Source organism: Salpingoeca rosetta, assembly GCF_000188695.1.
Source record: "Salpingoeca rosetta unplaced genomic scaffold supercont1.5, whole genome shotgun sequence".
NCBI lineage: Eukaryota > Choanoflagellata > Craspedida > Salpingoecidae > Salpingoeca > Salpingoeca rosetta.
This window is the reverse complement of record NW_004754929.1, coordinates 686,896-704,395: the sequence shown is the minus strand read 5'-3', so window position 1 is coordinate 704,395 and position 17,500 is coordinate 686,896. Positions and strand designations below refer to the sequence as shown.

The 17,500-nt window shown below is 55.6% G+C and overlaps 3 protein-coding genes across 4 annotated transcripts in view; 1 reads left to right on the top strand and 2 right to left on the bottom strand.

Moving 5' to 3' along the window:
• The window catches only part of PTSG_02219 (uncharacterized protein), a 5,446-nt gene extending 1,157 nt beyond the window's left edge, over nucleotides 1-4,289 (top strand). The window contains exons 3-17 of the mRNA XM_004996649.1: nucleotides 17-69; nucleotides 267-333; nucleotides 498-582; nucleotides 880-951; nucleotides 1,116-1,238; nucleotides 1,425-1,513; nucleotides 1,665-1,776; nucleotides 2,022-2,069; nucleotides 2,244-2,467; nucleotides 2,733-2,846; nucleotides 3,059-3,128; nucleotides 3,247-3,345; nucleotides 3,510-3,626; nucleotides 3,761-3,840; nucleotides 4,001-4,289. Of these exons, the coding sequence (XP_004996706.1) occupies nucleotides 17-69; nucleotides 267-333; nucleotides 498-582; nucleotides 880-951; nucleotides 1,116-1,238; nucleotides 1,425-1,513; nucleotides 1,665-1,776; nucleotides 2,022-2,069; nucleotides 2,244-2,467; nucleotides 2,733-2,846; nucleotides 3,059-3,128; nucleotides 3,247-3,345; nucleotides 3,510-3,626; nucleotides 3,761-3,840; nucleotides 4,001-4,109 (1,462 nt within the window). The 3' untranslated portion in view covers nucleotides 4,110-4,289. The remainder of the gene's footprint in view (nucleotides 1-16; nucleotides 70-266; nucleotides 334-497; nucleotides 583-879; nucleotides 952-1,115; nucleotides 1,239-1,424; nucleotides 1,514-1,664; nucleotides 1,777-2,021; nucleotides 2,070-2,243; nucleotides 2,468-2,732; nucleotides 2,847-3,058; nucleotides 3,129-3,246; nucleotides 3,346-3,509; nucleotides 3,627-3,760; nucleotides 3,841-4,000) is intronic.
• A 74-nt stretch (nucleotides 4,290-4,363) lies between these two features.
• On the bottom strand, nucleotides 4,364-9,945 carry PTSG_02218 (TKL protein kinase). Its single transcript, XM_004996648.1, has 14 exons — nucleotides 9,820-9,945; nucleotides 9,519-9,611; nucleotides 9,022-9,105; nucleotides 8,819-8,902; nucleotides 8,521-8,604; nucleotides 8,316-8,393; nucleotides 8,135-8,195; nucleotides 7,966-8,008; nucleotides 7,779-7,850; nucleotides 7,504-7,590; nucleotides 7,314-7,397; nucleotides 7,089-7,139; nucleotides 5,739-6,850; nucleotides 4,364-5,580 (listed from the first exon to the last, which is right to left on the bottom strand). The coding sequence occupies exons 1-14, from the start codon at nucleotides 9,918-9,920 to the stop codon at nucleotides 4,777-4,779; spliced, it is 2,838 nt and encodes a 945-aa protein (XP_004996705.1). The 5' UTR covers nucleotides 9,921-9,945; the 3' UTR covers nucleotides 4,364-4,776.
• An 833-nt stretch (nucleotides 9,946-10,778) lies between these two features.
• PTSG_02217 overlaps nucleotides 10,779-17,500 on the bottom strand; it is a gene marked incomplete at its 3' end in the record, with an annotated part of 7,603 nt that continues 881 nt past the window's right edge. For both annotated transcript variants that reach the window (XM_004996647.1, XM_004996646.1), the window contains 8 exons: nucleotides 17,096-17,205; nucleotides 16,857-16,930; nucleotides 16,556-16,664; nucleotides 16,145-16,260; nucleotides 15,795-15,872; nucleotides 11,440-15,576; nucleotides 11,075-11,173; nucleotides 10,779-10,866 (listed from right to left, as the gene is read on the bottom strand). In XM_004996647.1, coding sequence (XP_004996704.1) covers nucleotides 10,779-10,866; nucleotides 11,075-11,173; nucleotides 11,440-15,576; nucleotides 15,795-15,872; nucleotides 16,145-16,260; nucleotides 16,556-16,664; nucleotides 16,857-16,930; nucleotides 17,096-17,205 — 4,811 coding nt within the window. The remainder of the gene's footprint in view (nucleotides 10,867-11,074; nucleotides 11,174-11,439; nucleotides 15,577-15,794; nucleotides 15,873-16,144; nucleotides 16,261-16,555; nucleotides 16,665-16,856; nucleotides 16,931-17,095; nucleotides 17,206-17,500) is intronic.

The window sequence follows — 17,500 nt, the reverse complement described above, 5'->3', positions numbered from 1 at the left end:
TTCTTTGCCATCACAGCACGAAGACAGGCGCCACCTCCATGAAGAAGCCAGAGCCAAGCCTCAAGCCAGGTAATCACAAATCATGACCATATTTGTGCTGGCAGCGCGAGTAGCGTTGGTGCATTTGTGTTGCGTGAGCAGTGCTCTTACATATGCAAGGCGTTTGCACACACACACACATCCCTCTCACCCATGTTATCCCCTCTCACCCATGTTATCCCCTCACCGCCGCTCACCGCCCATTTGTGTGGCTGTTATCTTGCCAGGAGAAACGCCACTGCCCTCTGGCTGGCGCATGATGTTTGATGAGGACGGTGATGTCTTCTATGTTGAGTGAGTTGTTCGCACCTTTTGCGCTGTATGCACAACCACCACTGATACATGTACATTATGCGGCGTTTGCATGTGCAGCTTGTCGTCTGTATGCAAGGCAACAAACTCACCAGTGTTGACACGCGTGACTCCCCCGCCCCCTTGTTGCCATTTGCTGTGTACAGCGACAACTCTGGCACCCGCACATACGACGACCCGCGTCTACTCTGCACGGCTTTCAAGGAGACAGAGGCAGAACGGCTGGCTGAGGTACGCCCATGTCGAATCCTGTGCACGCATTGCAGTGGTCAAAGTGGTGTGCAGGCGGTGTCATTGTTGTTGTTGTGGTTGTTGTGGTTGTGGTTGTTGTGATTGTCGTTGCAGTTGCTGTGGTGGAACTGTTTGTCGTGCACGCAGTGTGTGTGTGTGTGTGTGTGTGTGTGTGTGTGTGTGTGTGTGTGTGTGTGTGTGTGTGTACACCGTGTGTGTTGACTTGTTGAATGCGCAGTGATGACGGCTCACGTTGGATGAATGCTGTGCTGGCGATGTCATTGTGTTTGCGAGCAGATGCAGGAGCGTGCTGATCGCCGCAGCCGCAAGCCGTCCTTGGCGCCAGAGCAGCTCCAGGAAGCGTGGGAGGTGAGACGCATGCGCGTGCAGTTTGTATCATACGCAGCTGGCGACAACCACAAACTACACTGTTCACACACACAAACACACACAAACACACACAAACACACACACACGAGCTGACGTAGTCCAACACTCCCATACATCCGCCACCACATGCGTACACGTGCCAGATTTGCAAGGTTGACCATGCGCGGTTCAATGCGCTGAAGCAGCACCTCACCACCCGCGACCGGCTGCCAGCGGAGGTCACGGGCAAGGGCCTCAACCGCTACATCAACATCCTTCCAAACCCGGTACGGTTCTGGTGTCTGGGCACCAGTACTAGCACCGAAGAGACCGCAGGCGTGCTTTTGCTGCGTGTGCACTGTGTTGTGCGTGTGTGAGGGGGGAGTAGGAGTGAGTGAGAGAACTTGCGGCTTTCTGCGTTTTCCGCTGATTCACATGGCCTGCGCTCATTCACTGTATGTTGTCTGTTGCAGCGCACACGCGTGAGGTTGGAGGACGAGTATGAACCGCGGACAGAGATCTCGACATACATCAACGCAAACTACATCCCAGGCCCGCAGGGGTGAGGCAGCCACAACGGTGGAGTGTTGACCATGTCATGCATCTCAAGCTTGCTCCCACACACTGATTCATGCGTGCAAACGGACACTCACACATGCATACACACACACACATGCATACACACACACACACACGCACACGTGTACATGCAGGCAACCGCGGGAGTACGTTGCAGCAATGGGCCCACTGGACAACACCATTGAGGCGTTTTGGCGAATGGTGTGGATGCTTGACAGTCCAGCCATTGTCATGACAACACCGCTGGTGCGTTGTTCAGAACGAGAGAGAGAGAGAGAGAAAGGAGAGGGAAAGGTGGTTACTCCCTCTTCCAGATGGTATGCGAGTGAGTGAGTGGTTGAGGATGAGAGTGAGAGTGAGGACTTGTTGTGTTTGTGTTTGTGCTTGAGAGTACTTCTTGTTGATGGGCAGCTTCAAGGTCCCACACATGCGCGCACTTAACTCGCTCGCTTCGTGTTCGTTTCTTCCCTGTGCATCATTGTTCAATGCAGGCGGAGAATGGTCAGGTGAAGTGTGCACGATACTGGCCGACAGTCCGGGTGAGACAACCAGCATATTCCGAACACAGCTTTACACTCTATTGTCTTGCTTGAACATGTTGCACACAGACACGCACACACACACATACACACGCACTGCCGGTGTCGCTTGCTGACGGTGCTCGCTTGCTCACCATTGGTGATGTGTGTTACATCTGGTTTTTCTTCATGCAGTACAATCTGGAGAAGAAGTGTGGAGACAAACGGTGGGGCGACATCCGCGTGGCCGTCATGAAGGGCCGCAAGCGTAAAGGATACATTGAGACGCATTTGAGGGTGACAAAGGACAGCCAGGAGCGCATGGTGCGCCACTACTGGTTCACAGACTGGCCAGACCACGGCGTCCCCGAAAGCGCAACCAACGTCATCAACATGCTGCTCGACGTCCAAGGATACTGGTGAGGCACTGAGGAGGTGTGTGTGAGGCGGGGAGTGGGTGTGGAAGGCGGTGGTGGTGGTGGTGGTGGTGTTAGTGGTGGCAGACGAGAGAAGAAAACAGTGGCACACACACATACACACACACATACACACACACATACACACATACACACATACACAGACACAGACAGAACCTGATGGTGTGTGTCCTGGAGTCTCACCCCCTGCCTCTTGTCACACCGTGCAACTTACATTGCCACTTCTGCATGGTGTTTCACCACACAGCAAAAAAGCAGACGCCACGGGACCGCCCATTGTCCACTGCAGCGCTGGGATTGGCCGGACGGGCACATTCATTGCCATTGACCACTGCATCCGCTTGCTCGAGACAACCGCATGGTGAGGGGATTCACAGGCGGGGGAGGGGCTTTGGTGGAGGCTGTTGTTTCTCAGTTAAGGGTGTGTGTGTGTGTGTGTGTGTGTGTGTGTGTGTGTGTGATATGTGTGTGATATGTGTGTGTGTTTGTGTGTGTTGGGGGGGGGTTGCGTGGATGGAACGCACGGAGCTCATCATGGCGTCACCAAAATGCTTGTGTGTGACATGATTGCAGCGTTGATCCAATTGCTGTCGTTGAGAAACTTCGTCTCGCACGTGGAGGAATGGTCCAGCATCCGCAGCAGGTGAGAACATGTTGCACCGCGCTATGCTGGTGGCTGTTGCTTGTTCGCAGCTGATAAAAGGGGGATTGTTTTGCTCACAGTAATGCATTCCTGTCACGCATTGCGTTGTTATGTTCAGTATGAGTGCGTGCAGCACGCGTGTGTGGAGTATGCAGAGATGCGCAACAAGCCCATGCGCATGCACGATCTCGACGGATCAGAGAGCGAGGATTCCTTGGTGAGTACAAGCACATGTACGCTTGCAAATGTGCGAAGAGGGGAAAAGAGAAATGGGTCTCTTTCAGTCCATGTCTGCAGTGATGCTGGGATTGTTCATTCGTTAGCAACCTGTGTCCTCACACAATCACACACATACACACACACACACACACACACACACAGCCTGCGCTGGACAGAGGGTCTGCGGGGTCGCGGATCGACTGGAAAAAGTCGCTGCGCAGCAAACGCCCGAGCGATATGGAGAACCTGATCAAACACGGCAAACCAGACGACATGCCGGTGAGTGCATGCTTTGTCTGTGTGTACGTGTGTGTATGTGTATGTGTGTGTGAGGGGGGGGGGGTGATGTGTTTGCACGTATGTATGTTGGAAATCACCCCTTTGGTCCCTCACCAACCGACATTCCATTGCAGGATGAGGAGTGGAAGAAAGTGGCGCGAAAGTACAGGAAGATGCAGGCCACCATCCGAGCAAAGCATTCTGTTCGAAGAAAGTGAGTGCACTGAAGAAAACAGAAAGGGGGAGAGGGAGAGAGAGTGTGTGTGTGTGTGTGAGAGAGAGAGAGAGAGTGTGTGTGTGTGTGTGTGTGTGTGTGCGTTGCTTCTGCTATTGGCTCGTGCCTCGTCTCACACTTTGCTCGCCAATACACTTAGAATGGACGCTGCTGAGATGGATGGGGAGTTGCGCCTGGGAACAATTTCCGGCGGGACGAGCGATGGAAAGTACCGGCCTTCCGTCATGCAAGTGTTTGAAGACCAGTAGAAGGAACCATGACCAGTCACAGTGGCGTTGCTGCGCTGGCTTGGTGGGTTCAGTGGAGTGATGTAGTCCTTCAATTGGAGTGATGTGACAGAGTGCAGAGCTTTTGATTTACGGTGCTTGTGCGCTTGCGTTTGCGTGTGTGCTTGAGTTGTAATTGATTGATTGGATTGATTGGATTGATTGGATTGATTGGATTGATTGGATTGATTGGATTGATTGGACTGCGGCTACAATGTGTTCATTCTCTTCATGGATTCTGCTTGTCAATTTCTATTTGTGAACGAAACGGGTGGCATGTGCGCATGATGATTTGAAATTGAAACGACGATGGTGAACAGGGACAGAACGTGTCGAACGGAAGAGCACAAGAACACAAGAGCACGAGAGTGCCGCTGATGCAGGGTGGAGGGAGGGTGTGCGAAGGCAAACCCGAGAGGAAAGGCAGCGACTTGTAACAGAGTAACACGGTGATGGTAATGCTGGCAATGAGAACGCGTGTGTGTCACGATGTAACGCGCCAACGCGGTAACAGGGAAACAACATAAATAAAGATGCCTCAGCAATACAAGCAGGAAGGGCAGGACTTGCTGCCAGAGCGTGGGCGGAAAAACATAAAGATAGAGCAGTGCCCTCGCAACAACAAGCACGTGCTTCAGACAAAACCAAATCAAGCGTCAAAAACGAGGATGGCACGAACAAGCACACACGATGGATCAGTGATCATGATCTCAGCTGCAGGCTTCTTGTCGCCTTGGCTCCACTGCGCATGTGTTTGAAACGGCTGTGCTGCGACAATGTTTCCCTTGGTGAAATCGACCACCGACACGTGGGCGTCATGTCCAGCCATCAATGGCCGACCCTTCAAGTGTAGATCCAGTACGGGGTATGGATTGCCGTACATGACATCGCAAGCCAGCACAAGACGGTACAGCTTCCCCGGAGTCAGGTTCAAGCAACGCAGATCAGCCGGCACATTGCGGCGGCTTGGCTTCACTTGCCGTGGATGTGTATATGCAAACGCATAGTCGAGGTCTGGTGTGAAGTACAAACCAGCACCAAACCATCCGCCATCAGTCCTTTGCAGCTGTGCAAAATCGCCGCCCAGGATGCCAACGACGGCGTCAAATGACCTCACGCCGTGGAACACTCGCTGGATGCGGATGGGTGGGTCTTGCTGCAGCAGGGTTGGATCGAGCATGCTGTACACGCCAACACAGGTGACGCGTTCCAGCAGTGCCCGCTCCTCGGCATCTGTTGCCTGGCCCGTTAACGTGTCGTGGTCGTACTTGGGCGCAAATGGGTGACTTGCGCTGGTGAGGTGGCCACGATAGCGGGTGGTGTTGCGGTGCAGGGCGCCGTTGAAGGCGACGAGCTTCTGGTCGCACCACGTGATGGCGACGCGGCTGAGACGATGACCAAACGGTGTGCGTGGGTGCTCCTGGGCGGTCCGGCCACCGGCGGCACGAAGGAGCTGGAGATTGGTGTGTGCAGATGTGTGTTGGATTCCAGTAAATGATGCCAACATCAAGCTGCTCACACTCGCGCCTGGTGAAGCCCCACGACACGCTCACACGCACGCAGGCACGCACAAATTATGTCAACACAAAGTTCACACGCACATGCACACACCTCGGTCACGGCGTCCCCGTCACGTTGCAGCGGTGCAATGTGGACGGATTGGCGAATAGACAGCTGCGTTGCGTCCACCGCGGCCAAGAGCTGCTGTGAAAACTTCCACGCCGCATCTGGTGGTCCGTGAAGCAGCAGATGTTGTTTGAGCATGTGCTGCTGATGTCTTTCCAAAGTTACCACTTCTTGCTCCCTGGTTGCACTCTGCTGCACTTTCAGGGCGGCGTGGAGCTGGGAGAAGTCACCGCGGTTGCCACTCCACTGCAAACACACGCACGTCAATGCCTGAAGAGCGGGGGTCAACCGTCGTCCCTGGATTTCGACATCGAGTGGAAGGTAGTCTTCCTCCTGGTACTTGGCCACGAGATGTGCGAATGTTATGCCGTTTTCACCGTACTGGCCGTGGTGCCAAGGCCTGATGCCCAACCACACTTCCCACATCAGGCAACCGAACGAGAAAACGTCTGTGTCTGCGCGCAATTCCTGTTGCAACAGCTGCTCTGGGGATGCCCACAATAAGGTGCCAATCACCTGGGACACTTGTGATTGACCCGGTTGACGAAATGTGCTCAAGCCAAAGTCGGTCACCTTAGCGGACAGTGACGAATCCAGCAGCACGTTGGGTGACTTGAGGTCCCGGTGAACGACGTTGTGGGCGTGCAGGAACTCCATGGCACCAGCCACTTCGCTAAGCATACGCAATCGTTGCACATCACTGAGGTCGTTGTTGTGCACGTGCATGTAATCGTACAGGGAGCCATTCTCTGCCCAGCTCAACACAAAGGCAAGCTTGTTGCTGGCGCTGTCGTGGCAGATGCCGAGAAACTGCACAATATTGGGATGGCGTAGGGAAACCAAGATCGCCACTTCTCTCAAGATCCGCTTTCCAACCCCCTGCGCCAGTGTTGCTGTGTTGGACATCTCCGCGAGGAGCTGCCGAAGTCGTGGTCGCTCCTCCACGTCATCAACCTCCTTAAGCGCCACGTCGTGTCCGGCAAGTGTGCTTCGAAATAGCCTCCCGAACGCACCCTTCACAAATTTGCCGTCACGGTCTTTGACGCGTTGCTTCTCTGTGAAGCGTGTTGGATCCATGTTCAGGTTCAGAAGCGTTTCTGAGGAGAAAGAAACAAGCAAGACAAGATCAAGTGGGGAAAGGGGAGGGAATTTTGGGCCTGGGTCAGAGATGACAAAGGGGCACAACAATTTAACATCCACACTGCACACCACCCACGCCTTTGCAATCCACGAGCCTGCTATTCCCCAAGTCGACACGAGAAGCACTCTTGCTTGGGCTGATGTTTTCTTCTCACAACTCACAACATACACCGTCAGCCAATCACTTGATCGTACCAATCTTGTCCTCAAGTTCAATGACGCCCTGAAAGTCCCGAAGCTGGTCACCTGCCATGCGCAGCACGTTTGGAGGTGAGAGCATGCATGCATGCAAGCAAGCAAGCGTGAGTCGGTTCTGCCAGGCCTGCACTCGGTGGACAAGGAGCACGCTGCAAAACAAAATGAAAACCTGTGTGGTGTTGAAATTGCATGCGTATCGAGGTATGGAGCGTTGTCACTTACGCAGTTGATACATTGTCTCATCTGTCTTCTTCATGGTTTGTCGCATTTTTTGGCGTTGGACCGTCAGCTCATGCTTCTCCATGCCTGCGATGCAACAACGACACAGCGTTAACAGTGGAGTGCTTCAACTGCGCTTCACGCTCACATGACAGGAGTTGCAGCATCGACAATGCACAGACAAGACACTTACGAAGTTGCTTGATCTCTTCATTTGCAGCTTCCAGCTGCGCCTTCTGGGGGTTAGCCGGCTCAAAGACCTCGTCTGCATGACGTTGCTCTTCAAGATGTCACAACCAACCACAAAACAGGACAACCGTCCTTGTGAGAAGATTTTGTGTCTCCTGGCATGCGATCATTAGCCGTATGTCCTGAAGACAAGAGTAATCGGGCCTTCAAAGCCTTCTTAAACTGACAAAACAGCAACTTTGCATGAGTGTGCAAGCGCACACCCGAAGAAGAACCAACCTTTTGATTCCGCCAGTCTCAGTAACTCATTCTTCTCCCCCAAAACCTGCTGCAGCCGCGCAAGCTCATGACCTGGAATGTTGTTTTTAAATGGCAGTGCACACATGTTAGTGTGCTCCATGTCACGCTGGACAGAGTTCGGATCGAGTGCAGGGCAGAGATTCAGTAAAACACGAGCATCCCGTACGCATTTCGTCAATTTCCTTTTCCTTGTCTTTCTCAGCGGCGCCCTGCGTGCAGCGGAGCAATAGGGCACAAGAAGGGCAGTTGTGGTTGGCAAGTCACTGCCGATGTTTGACAATGAGCGCAGTCGCATTGGGAACGGCAGGCAACATAGTCTTGTTGTGAAACCCAACCTTGTGGCAACGCTGCTGCATCTCGCGACCCTCTTCGAACGCAGCCTCTTCATCATCGTTCCTAAGAACCAGTGTTGGGGTAGGAACAAAATCGTGTGAAGATGGTCAGAACTTAGCACGTTGGCACATTCACAGCACATCGTCCTAGACCAGCCACACCGACGCTGAGGACACCACTTACAGTCCAATTTCAACGCCAGGGTCCAGCGGCCAACGTGCGCCGAAGGCACGAGCAGCGTCCACTCCGATCCCTTTGAGCCTTGGGTGTTGGAGGAAGTGGGGAATTGGTCATGCACATGCATTTGCGCGTGAGCGCGTGTGAGGGGGGAGCAAGGGGTCTGGGCGTGTAAATGTGGATCAACGACCAAGCAAAGAAACAAACGTACTGAATGCGTTGCAAGGCAGGATGGTCCTGTAATGCATCGACCAAAGCGTCAGCTCCCTCAACTTCAATTGCGTTGCCGCTCAAGCTGTGAAGTGCCAGTTAACAACAGTACAGGACAGGGTCGTGAATGCTGCGGAAATTCATGCAGCAGTGATACCATTCAACGAGAAGCGGCCATGGCCAAGGTCATGATAAGGACTGCACAGTTACAAGTCACGTTTCATCGCCGCTGTTGCGGATGCTCGTGCTTGAAGCAAGTGGCATCCAGCACGAGCGTCAAGAAGATGAGACAAGCTTACTTGAGCCATTCCAGTTCTTCCTGGTGTCTCAGCATTCCCACCAATGCGACAACTCCTCTCGGCCCAACAGCACAGTCCTTCAAGCTGCACAAAGGACAAGCAACTCAATTTTAAGGCCTTCGCAGGTGCAAACGTACAAGGCAGAGAAGAGAGAAGCTACCACACGGCTGACGTTTCAACCAACAGAGTGTACTGCAACATACTCGAGGAGCTCCAGATGCTGGTGGCTGCTCAATGCCTCTGCCAGCGAGATGGCTCCCTCCGTTTGGATCGGATTTCCCTGGAGCCTGACATTTGCAGCAAAGCGTGTTAGTTCAGCAAGTCGCCTTGCATGATCATACACACGCACGCGGGAGAGCAAAGAGGCAACCTGCACACAAACAGACGAACACAAGCGCACAGCAAGTCTTCACGCCCGCACCCCTGTGACTGTTGGGGCTTCAGTTCACCGCCACCAAACACACAACATACACGAGGTCGTGCAGCATTGGATGATGCTTGAGTGCCTCTGCCACGGCAGCAACTCCTTCTGGGCTGATTTCATTGCTTCTCAGCCTAGGAACCAAGAATTGAGTGTGCGCTTGCTCGTGGATGTGAGAAGAAATGGACAGGCTGCGAACACGGAAGAATTGATATCCTCCGCAGGAACAAATGCACAAAGGTTCCGCATATGCCGTGACTAGTGGAGCAATTATCTCACCATAGCTTGGTCAGCCTTGCCTTCTTCTTGACCAGCGTCAGTGCCAGTGCCAAGGCCTTTGCTCCGGTGTCGCCAAGCGCAGCCACGTTTAAGCTGATGTGTGAGCCAAGAAGGAAGTGTTCCAACAATGCGGGAACGTGTGAGCTTCATTGTCTTTGTAGCTTGCGAGGGGGCATGCGGCCACATCACAAACAGGCTCGGGTATACTGAAGCAGGCATTCCACTCCAAGCGCATCAAGGAGCGGGAGGAACATGCACGCGGGAACCCTAAACGAGAAAACAGAAATGAAGTGGCTCGCACTCGATGTCAGTTGCGCGAGCTCCGTTGGCAATGCCTCGGATGCGATCCTTGATGCTGTCTGCAAGCCCAGCTTCAGCCATCAACGTTTCCAACTCATCCATCTCCGCCTTTTTTTTTTTGTCCAGGCGCTGTTCAGTTGTTGACGTGTCACGCAGCTGCTGGCGCACTCTGAGACTCTGAGGAGACAATCCAACGTAACTTCTTGATGTTCCTGCGTTGGTTGAAAGAAATGCAAGACGGTTGGTTTGGGTCTCTCAGGAGCTCTGCGTCAAGGCGTCAAGTGCGAGGACAGCCGGGTGAGGTGAAAATGAACAAGGCAACAAGCAAGCTGCTCGTCGAATCGCGGCTTTGAGATGTGTCATGAAATGACTCCGCAAGCGCTAGGTTTGCACGAAATGACACACCATGCGATTTCTTGGTTAACGAAATTTGGTGGGTGTTCATCACCATCGATTGGGACGAGACTGCCCATCCCACGGAGAGGGGGAGGGGCGTGTCACAATGTCACATCGCTCAATTTCACGGAGAAGGGCGTGTGTCACATCAAATCACATCACAGAAGACCACTTTGTTTTGCTTTTGCTTGGAGGACATTCATTGATCATCATGACTGAAACATGGCACGGCATCATCGAGCGAAGAAATTACCAAAACAACGCACCAGCGCAATCAACGCAGACCCCCATCCACGCCGTCCTTTCTGTCCTTCTGTCTCCACACCCCTCACGCCCTCACCCCTCCTCCCTCCCCACATTCACACGCCGCAATCAAGTTGAAATGTAACGTAACAAACGCAACCGTCAAAAGAAAGAAAGAAAGAAAGAAGAAAAGAAAGCAATCTTCCTCCTCCTCGAACGCAAAAACATGCACTCGCCCTTCACGGTCCCTCGCGGTCCCTCGCGGTCCCTCGCGGTCCCTCATGTCCCACTCTTCCTGCCCCAATATTCGGCATCAGGAGCTCAGTTTTCAAACAGCTTGAGCCGGTCAGCAAACGTCAATCGCTCTGGCCGACGTGGCCCGGTGTCCGTTGTCGTCACAGCAGACATCCTGCATTCGACACATGGGATGGGGAGGTGGACAATGGCAGACGTGAGCGAATGTGCACGCACGTGCTGGCACACAACACACACAAAAGACCCACGCACGCACGCACACACACACACACACACACACACACACACACACACACACACACACGCAAAAGACCCCCCCCCCCCACACACACACACACACTCTCTCTCTCGCAACAACTCACCGCCTGGCTGCCTGGATCTGGTACCACTTTCTTCCCGTGCTGCGCAGGCCCGCGTCCGTGTATCGCGACGCCGACTGTCGTGGGGAGCGCGTGCGGTCCCTGATGTCATAAAGCAAACACACACACAAACACAAACACAAACACAAACACAAACACAAACACAAACACAAACACCGCATATAAGCGCGTTCACACATGTGCGATGGTGAATTTCAAAAAGAAGCAGGAAGTTGTCACATGACACACACAAATCAAGTAAACACACACACACGTGCGCACACACGCACACACACACACACATCATCATCATCATCATCATCATCATCATCATCATCATGACCATCACCATCCCTGACAACGCGCACCTGTCGAATGTCTTGAGGTCGATGCCAGTTGATCTGAGGCCGCGGTCGGCTGCAGAGGGCACGTCGTCCACCACAACGCTCGCGCGACGCGGCGACCCTGTCTCGTCCAGCGACGCCGATCTACGGTTTGCTTTGGCAACAGCGGTGGCAGCCGTGTTGCTGTGCACAGCGTGCGTGCGCGGCTGCAACAGCGGCTGCACGTCCTCTGCCCTCGTTGGCGCTTGCGCCTTCGCTGCCTGTGGCTGTGGCCCGGCCTGTGACCTTGGCTTCGGCAGGTCCTTCCTGCTCGCCACAGGCTGCTTCTGCTCCTGGTGCTGTGCAGCGGCCTTTGCACGTGCACTCGGTGCCCGCAGCAGGCGAGGGGCGGACGGCGGTGGCAGCTTGACCCGCGGTGACACGGGTCCACTCGTTTGCGACCGAGCCGTTGAGGTCGTACCGACAGCTGCCTCGCTGTGCCCCCGTTCCTGCCGCTCAGGCTGTTGTTCAGGCTGCTGTTGCTGCTGCTTAGCTTGTGCGTGCTGCTCATTTGCCTGTTGTCGGCGCCGTTGCCTTGGCTTGGGGAGGGGCAGCCTGTTCTGCACGAGCGTGCTGACAGCGCTGCTACTGCTGCTGCTGCTGCTGCTGGTGGTGGTGGTGGTGGTGAGCAGTTTGGCCGGCTGCACAGGCTTTGCAATGACAGGGTCGGCTGCCATGGCCGCGAGTGTTGGATATGTGGACACCACAGCATGCTCCACCTCCGGTGCGCTTGGCTGCGGATCCTGCTTTGTCTCGCCACGCCGGCGTGGCTTTGGCAGCGCCCGCAATAGTGGTTTGTATGTGGGCTCAGCACCGCTACCACTGCTGGTACTGCTTCTGGCGCTGTTGCTGACATCAGCAGCGGGCCTCTTTTCTTCCCCTTCAACGATGCCTTCTTCCTTCTTCTCAGCTGTCTTCTTCAAAGGCGCCTGTGGCGGTGCAGCGGCAACGGGCAGCTCTTCCTCGTCGTCCTCACTCGGCTCCAGCGCATCTGCAAACTCCTCTTGCTCCTCTTCCTCCGGCCGCTTGAATGTATTGACGGCAGCGGCTGCGCTGCGGAGGACCACGAGGTCTGTTGTCGATTGCGGTGCAGATGCAACTGCAGACTCCACGGCGCTCTCGGGACGGTTGTCAATGCCCACGGATGTCGTGGAGGTCACAGCAGACACATCTGGCGTCACGGCTGTCGTCGTTGCGAGCACCTCTGTCGTTGCGAGCACCTCTGTCGTTGCGAGCACCTCTGCCGTTGGCTCCGTCGTTGGCTGCGAGACACCAGCGTCGCGGCTGTCCTCTGCGGCAGCCGGTGGCGTCTTCGGTGGGGCGCCCTTGATGCCGGCCTGTCGAAGCAGGTCGTCCATGGACCGCGGCTTGAACTGCTTGTGGCGGCGCCGACGAGGCTGCGGCAGATTGTCCTTGAGCCCAAGCGCCTGCTTTGCACTGGTTGTGGCGTCAGCAGCGCCATTGCCGTGGGTTCCCTGCTCGTCGCCTTGGACAATCTCACCACCACTTGCCTTCTCACCAGCGTTGCGAGCATCGCCAGCATCGCTGCCGACATCGCTCTGGCTGCTCCGTCGAATCGCCTCGGCCGCCTCGTGCACGGCCGACGTGATGGCGTGCGTTGTCAGCACGGCAGCAGCTTCGCACGCTTCGGGTGACGCTGTGGCCTCACGATCACGGCCACGTGCGCTTGCAGCTTGGCTGTCGTGGTCAAGCTGATCGATGTCATGGCCGTAGTCGTTTGTGCTGTCGCATGTGGCGCCAGCAATGGTGACATACCCCCGGGCCTCATCCTCATTGTCGTGGTGGCAATCGCCTTCATCTTCCCTGTCCTCTGCCTCCATGGCATGCGCCCATGCGTCGTCATCCTCAAGCACGGAGTCGCTGATGACCTGCGGCCCCTGCTCGTGCACCTCTTCCTGCTGACCTTCCCACGCCTTCCTCTCCTCCACATGCTGCTGCTGCTGCTGCTGCTGCTGTTGCTGCTGTTGATCGTTGTGCATGGCGGTCTCTGGCGCTTCGTCAATCGTCACTGCGTCATCTTCGTTGCTCTCCCGCTTGCCTTGCTGCTCATACGTGGTTGCAGCAGCAGCCACAGGAGCAGAAGCGTCGAGGTGCGAGTCAGCCATGGTGCTGTCGTCGTTGACAAACAGCTCCAGCTGCTCCAGGTGTGAGGCAATGCCGCTGATGAACGCCGGCGCGATAGACGAGGACATGTCGTGCTGCGCCGCCTTTGGTGAGCACCGAAGCTCATCCACATCCAGCGACATCTCAAAGGCATCCTCATCATGGGCATAGCCGCGATCGTCGTCGTCATCATCATCATCATCATCATCATACTCCTCCACACTCTCAAACTCATCATCATCGCCTTCATGATCGTCATCCTCATTGCCACCTCCGGCCTGCATGAGCCGCAGCTGTGACTCGCGTCGAATCGCCCTCTCCTGCTGCTGGAACTCTTCCATGGACGCATGCAAGTCATCGTCGTCAGCAACAGGAGCATCAGCATCGGCGCCATCGCCGCGACCCGGGGTGCTGCCGCCGCTGCGTGTGTGTGCAGCGCTGCTGGTTGTCGCTGCTGCTGTTCCCTGGCTGAGCCGCCTGGCTGGGTGCACCACCTCATCCACGTCCACTGTCCTGTCCGCGTAGCGCTTGGGGGTGGGCAGCGGGCGCGGTGTTGCCGCCAGCGAGAGGCGTGGGGAGCGCGGGGATGTGGGCGACATGGTGACGTCGTCGAGACGGCTGAAGAAGTACGAGTCGGACATGGACGGCCCCGTTGCGCCAGAAGCCGCGTTGGTGGCGCGCGTGGCCGCAATGCCCGTGAACATGGTGGTCACCTCCTCCGGCAGCAGCACGCGGGTGACGGGGGTGTGGCGCACCATGTTGCTGTTGAGGCGCAGGCGCAGCTCAAAGTCCTGGCAGTGGCCAAGCCCGATGCTGGCGTTGTCGGCGAGGGCAAGCGGGCGGCGCGCCAGCACGCCATCAACGTACATGGTGGCGCCGGGGAAGGGCGAGACAGCCACGCCGGTGGTGGTGACAAACAGCTCGCAGTGCTGCTGCAGGATGCCTGGGCCCGTGACAACGACGTGTGCGTTGGCGCTGCGGGAGCCGATGATGGTGGAGCCAACTGGCATGCGGTACGCGTCTGTCACGTGGCCGTGAACCACACACTGCAGCGTGGGCGAATGCTCTGTCACCTTGTTTGCCCTGCGCCCCGGTGTCGGCTGGGCTGTGCCCGCGTCAGTGATCTCTGTCATGTCCACTTCCTGCTCTTGTTCCTGTTGTTGTTCCTGTTGTTGTTGTTGTTGTTGTTGTTGTTGTTGTTGTTGTTGTTGTTGTTGTTGTTGTTGTTGTTGTTGTTGTTGTTGTTGTTGCTGTTGTTGTTGTTGCTGCTGCTGCTGTGGCTGCTCCTTGGTGCTGTCGTCTGCTGCTGAGTTGGCGCGTGCCGTTGTCTTGGGGCTGCGGCGTGGCGAGCGTGGCAGCGGCAGAGCGCGTTCGCCCATTGACGCGCGGATGGCTGGCGGCGACGGCACAACTGCTGCTGGCGACGTCGTGCTTGTGCCCTGCATCCACCGCGCAGTGACAGGCGAGTCGTTCATCTCCCGCACAACAAGTGGTGGGATGTCCTGTGCATCAGACGCGTGCGAGTGGGCGCTGGTCGTGCTGCGGAAACTCTCAGAGACGCTGCCGTCCACGAACGACCGCGACGCTGCGGTGCTCTCATGTGCCTGCTGCTGCTGCTGCTGCTTCTGTTGCTGTGGTGACATGGCCTGCTTTGCAGGTGTTGTGGTTGTAGCAGCTGCGGTGGCGGTTTGTGGCAGCTGTTGTGAAGACGGCATTGCCTGTGCTTGCTTGTCACCTGCAGCGGTGCTTGCGACCTCGCCACTCTGCTGCTGCTCGCTGGTAGTTGATTGGTGTCGTGCTGTTGCTGCCGCAGCTGTTGAAGCTGTGGATGCCGCAGTGGCTGGCCGGCTGCTGCTGGCGCTGCTGTTGTTCGTCGTACTTGTGGTGGCGCCCGTGGCACCGTCGCCTTGTTCGCGTGGGAGTGCTGCCTCTGCGCCCACGCTGAGCGAACTTCCCTGGCGCGACCCCGTTGCCGGCCGGATTCGCAGCAGCTCAAACCTGCAGGCAGTGTGTGTGTGTGTGTGAGCGTGTGTGTGTGAGCGTGTGTGTTTTGCACAGAGAAGGAGGGACACACTCACAGAGAGAGAGAGAGAGAGAGAGAGAGATTGTGTGTGAGGTTGAATAGTGTTGGGGAAGTGGTTTGTCTGCAGTCTTTGCTCGTGCAGTGGGCTTTCATTCACACACACATGTGTGTGTTCATGTACTTTACGACGCACCTTCGCTTGTCGGACTTGTATTGCTCGGCGACAAAGACTGGCAAATCCGTGTCTGCAAGCACGAGGGTGCCGGTGCTCCTGTTGCAGGAGCAAGAACAACACCACAAGGAGAGACGTGTCAGTCCACGAGTTTGGGTGGGCTGTTTGTGAATACAAGTGTTGCTGTGGCAGGGGCATTCATAGCACACAACACAATACACCACAACACACATAACAAACCCAACACAACACATAACACAACACAGCACTTCACAACACAGCACTTCACAACACAGCACATCACAACACACACAGCACAACACAACACACACACACACACACACAACACAGCACAACATAACACAACGCACCTGCGTGGCAGTTTGAGCATTTTCTTCCCGCCGCCCTCTTTGTTCTTCGTGTAGCAGAGAGCAAAGTTGTGTGGATCCTCAGCAACGTCAAACTTGTTCAGAGCCCGCACAATCACCTGCGGTTGTTTGAACACGGGTGACGTGAGAGAGATTACGATGTGACGAGGAGGTGGATGGTGGTGGAAGTGCATGGCAGAAAACAAGTACACAAGCACACACAAGCCCACAGCAGCAACAATACACACAGCGTCCATCTCTCTCTCTCTGTCTCTCTGTCTGTCTGTCTGTCTCTCTGTCTCTGTGTCTCTCTCTCTGTGTCTGTGTGTCTGTGTGCTCTCTCCCTTTGCACCCTTCACTCTCCGTCTCTCCCTCCCCTCCTCCCTCTCTCTCTGTATGACGCCTCAAACGCACGTCTCGGGTGGTCATGCCCGTGTGGATGAAGATGCTCTTGTACTGCACGCCGGGAGCGGTGATGGCTTTGCCTTTGTAGATGCGCAGCGACACCACCTTGCGGTCGTTCCTGTGATAGACCCAAGAGAGAGCGTGTGTGTGTGTGTGTGAATGTACGTTCGTGAGTGTGTGTGTGTGTGTGTGTGTGTGTGTGTGTGTGCGTTTGTTGTTGCGTGAGAACCAAGGCGGCGCGCATGGAGAGAGCGAGCGTGTGTAAAACCCTCTGTCACTCACTTGCACACACACACCCTCACGTTCGCACCCAAAGTTCTCGAGGATGACGCCAGGCCCTTGGGTGGAGGTCTTGTTCTGAAAGGCCTGCAACCCTGCTGCGCTCTGTTGCGTGATTTGAGACGTGTGTGTGTGTGTGTGAGCTGGGACGATGAATCAACTGTCTTCAGCCAAGGCAAGGCAAAGCGTTGGCAGTGCAGTCCAGCAACAAGGGCCGGCTCCCCCATCCCGGGGCGTTGGTTGGTCTGTGTGCCTTTCTCTTTGACCCACCACGGCATACTGCTTGACGCCTGTGTTTGGCTGTGGCTCTGCTGGCACATGATGTGCGTCCATTTCCTTCTTGCTCACAGTGCTACTCCTGCTGCTTCTGCGACTGAGATCTACATGCGTGTGTGTTTGTGCGTGTGCACACGTGTGGTGAGCGTAGTGTGTGTGTGTGTGTGTGTGTGTGTGGTGAGCGTGGTGGAGTGCCAATGCGTCCACAACTGCAAGCGCATCTTCACACACACACACACACACGTATACGTAAACACAGACACATGTGGATGCGTGGATGCGCACACACACACACACATACACACACGCATCCACGCATTCACACACACAAACACACAAACACACACACACACACACACACACACACACACACACACACACACACACACACACACACAC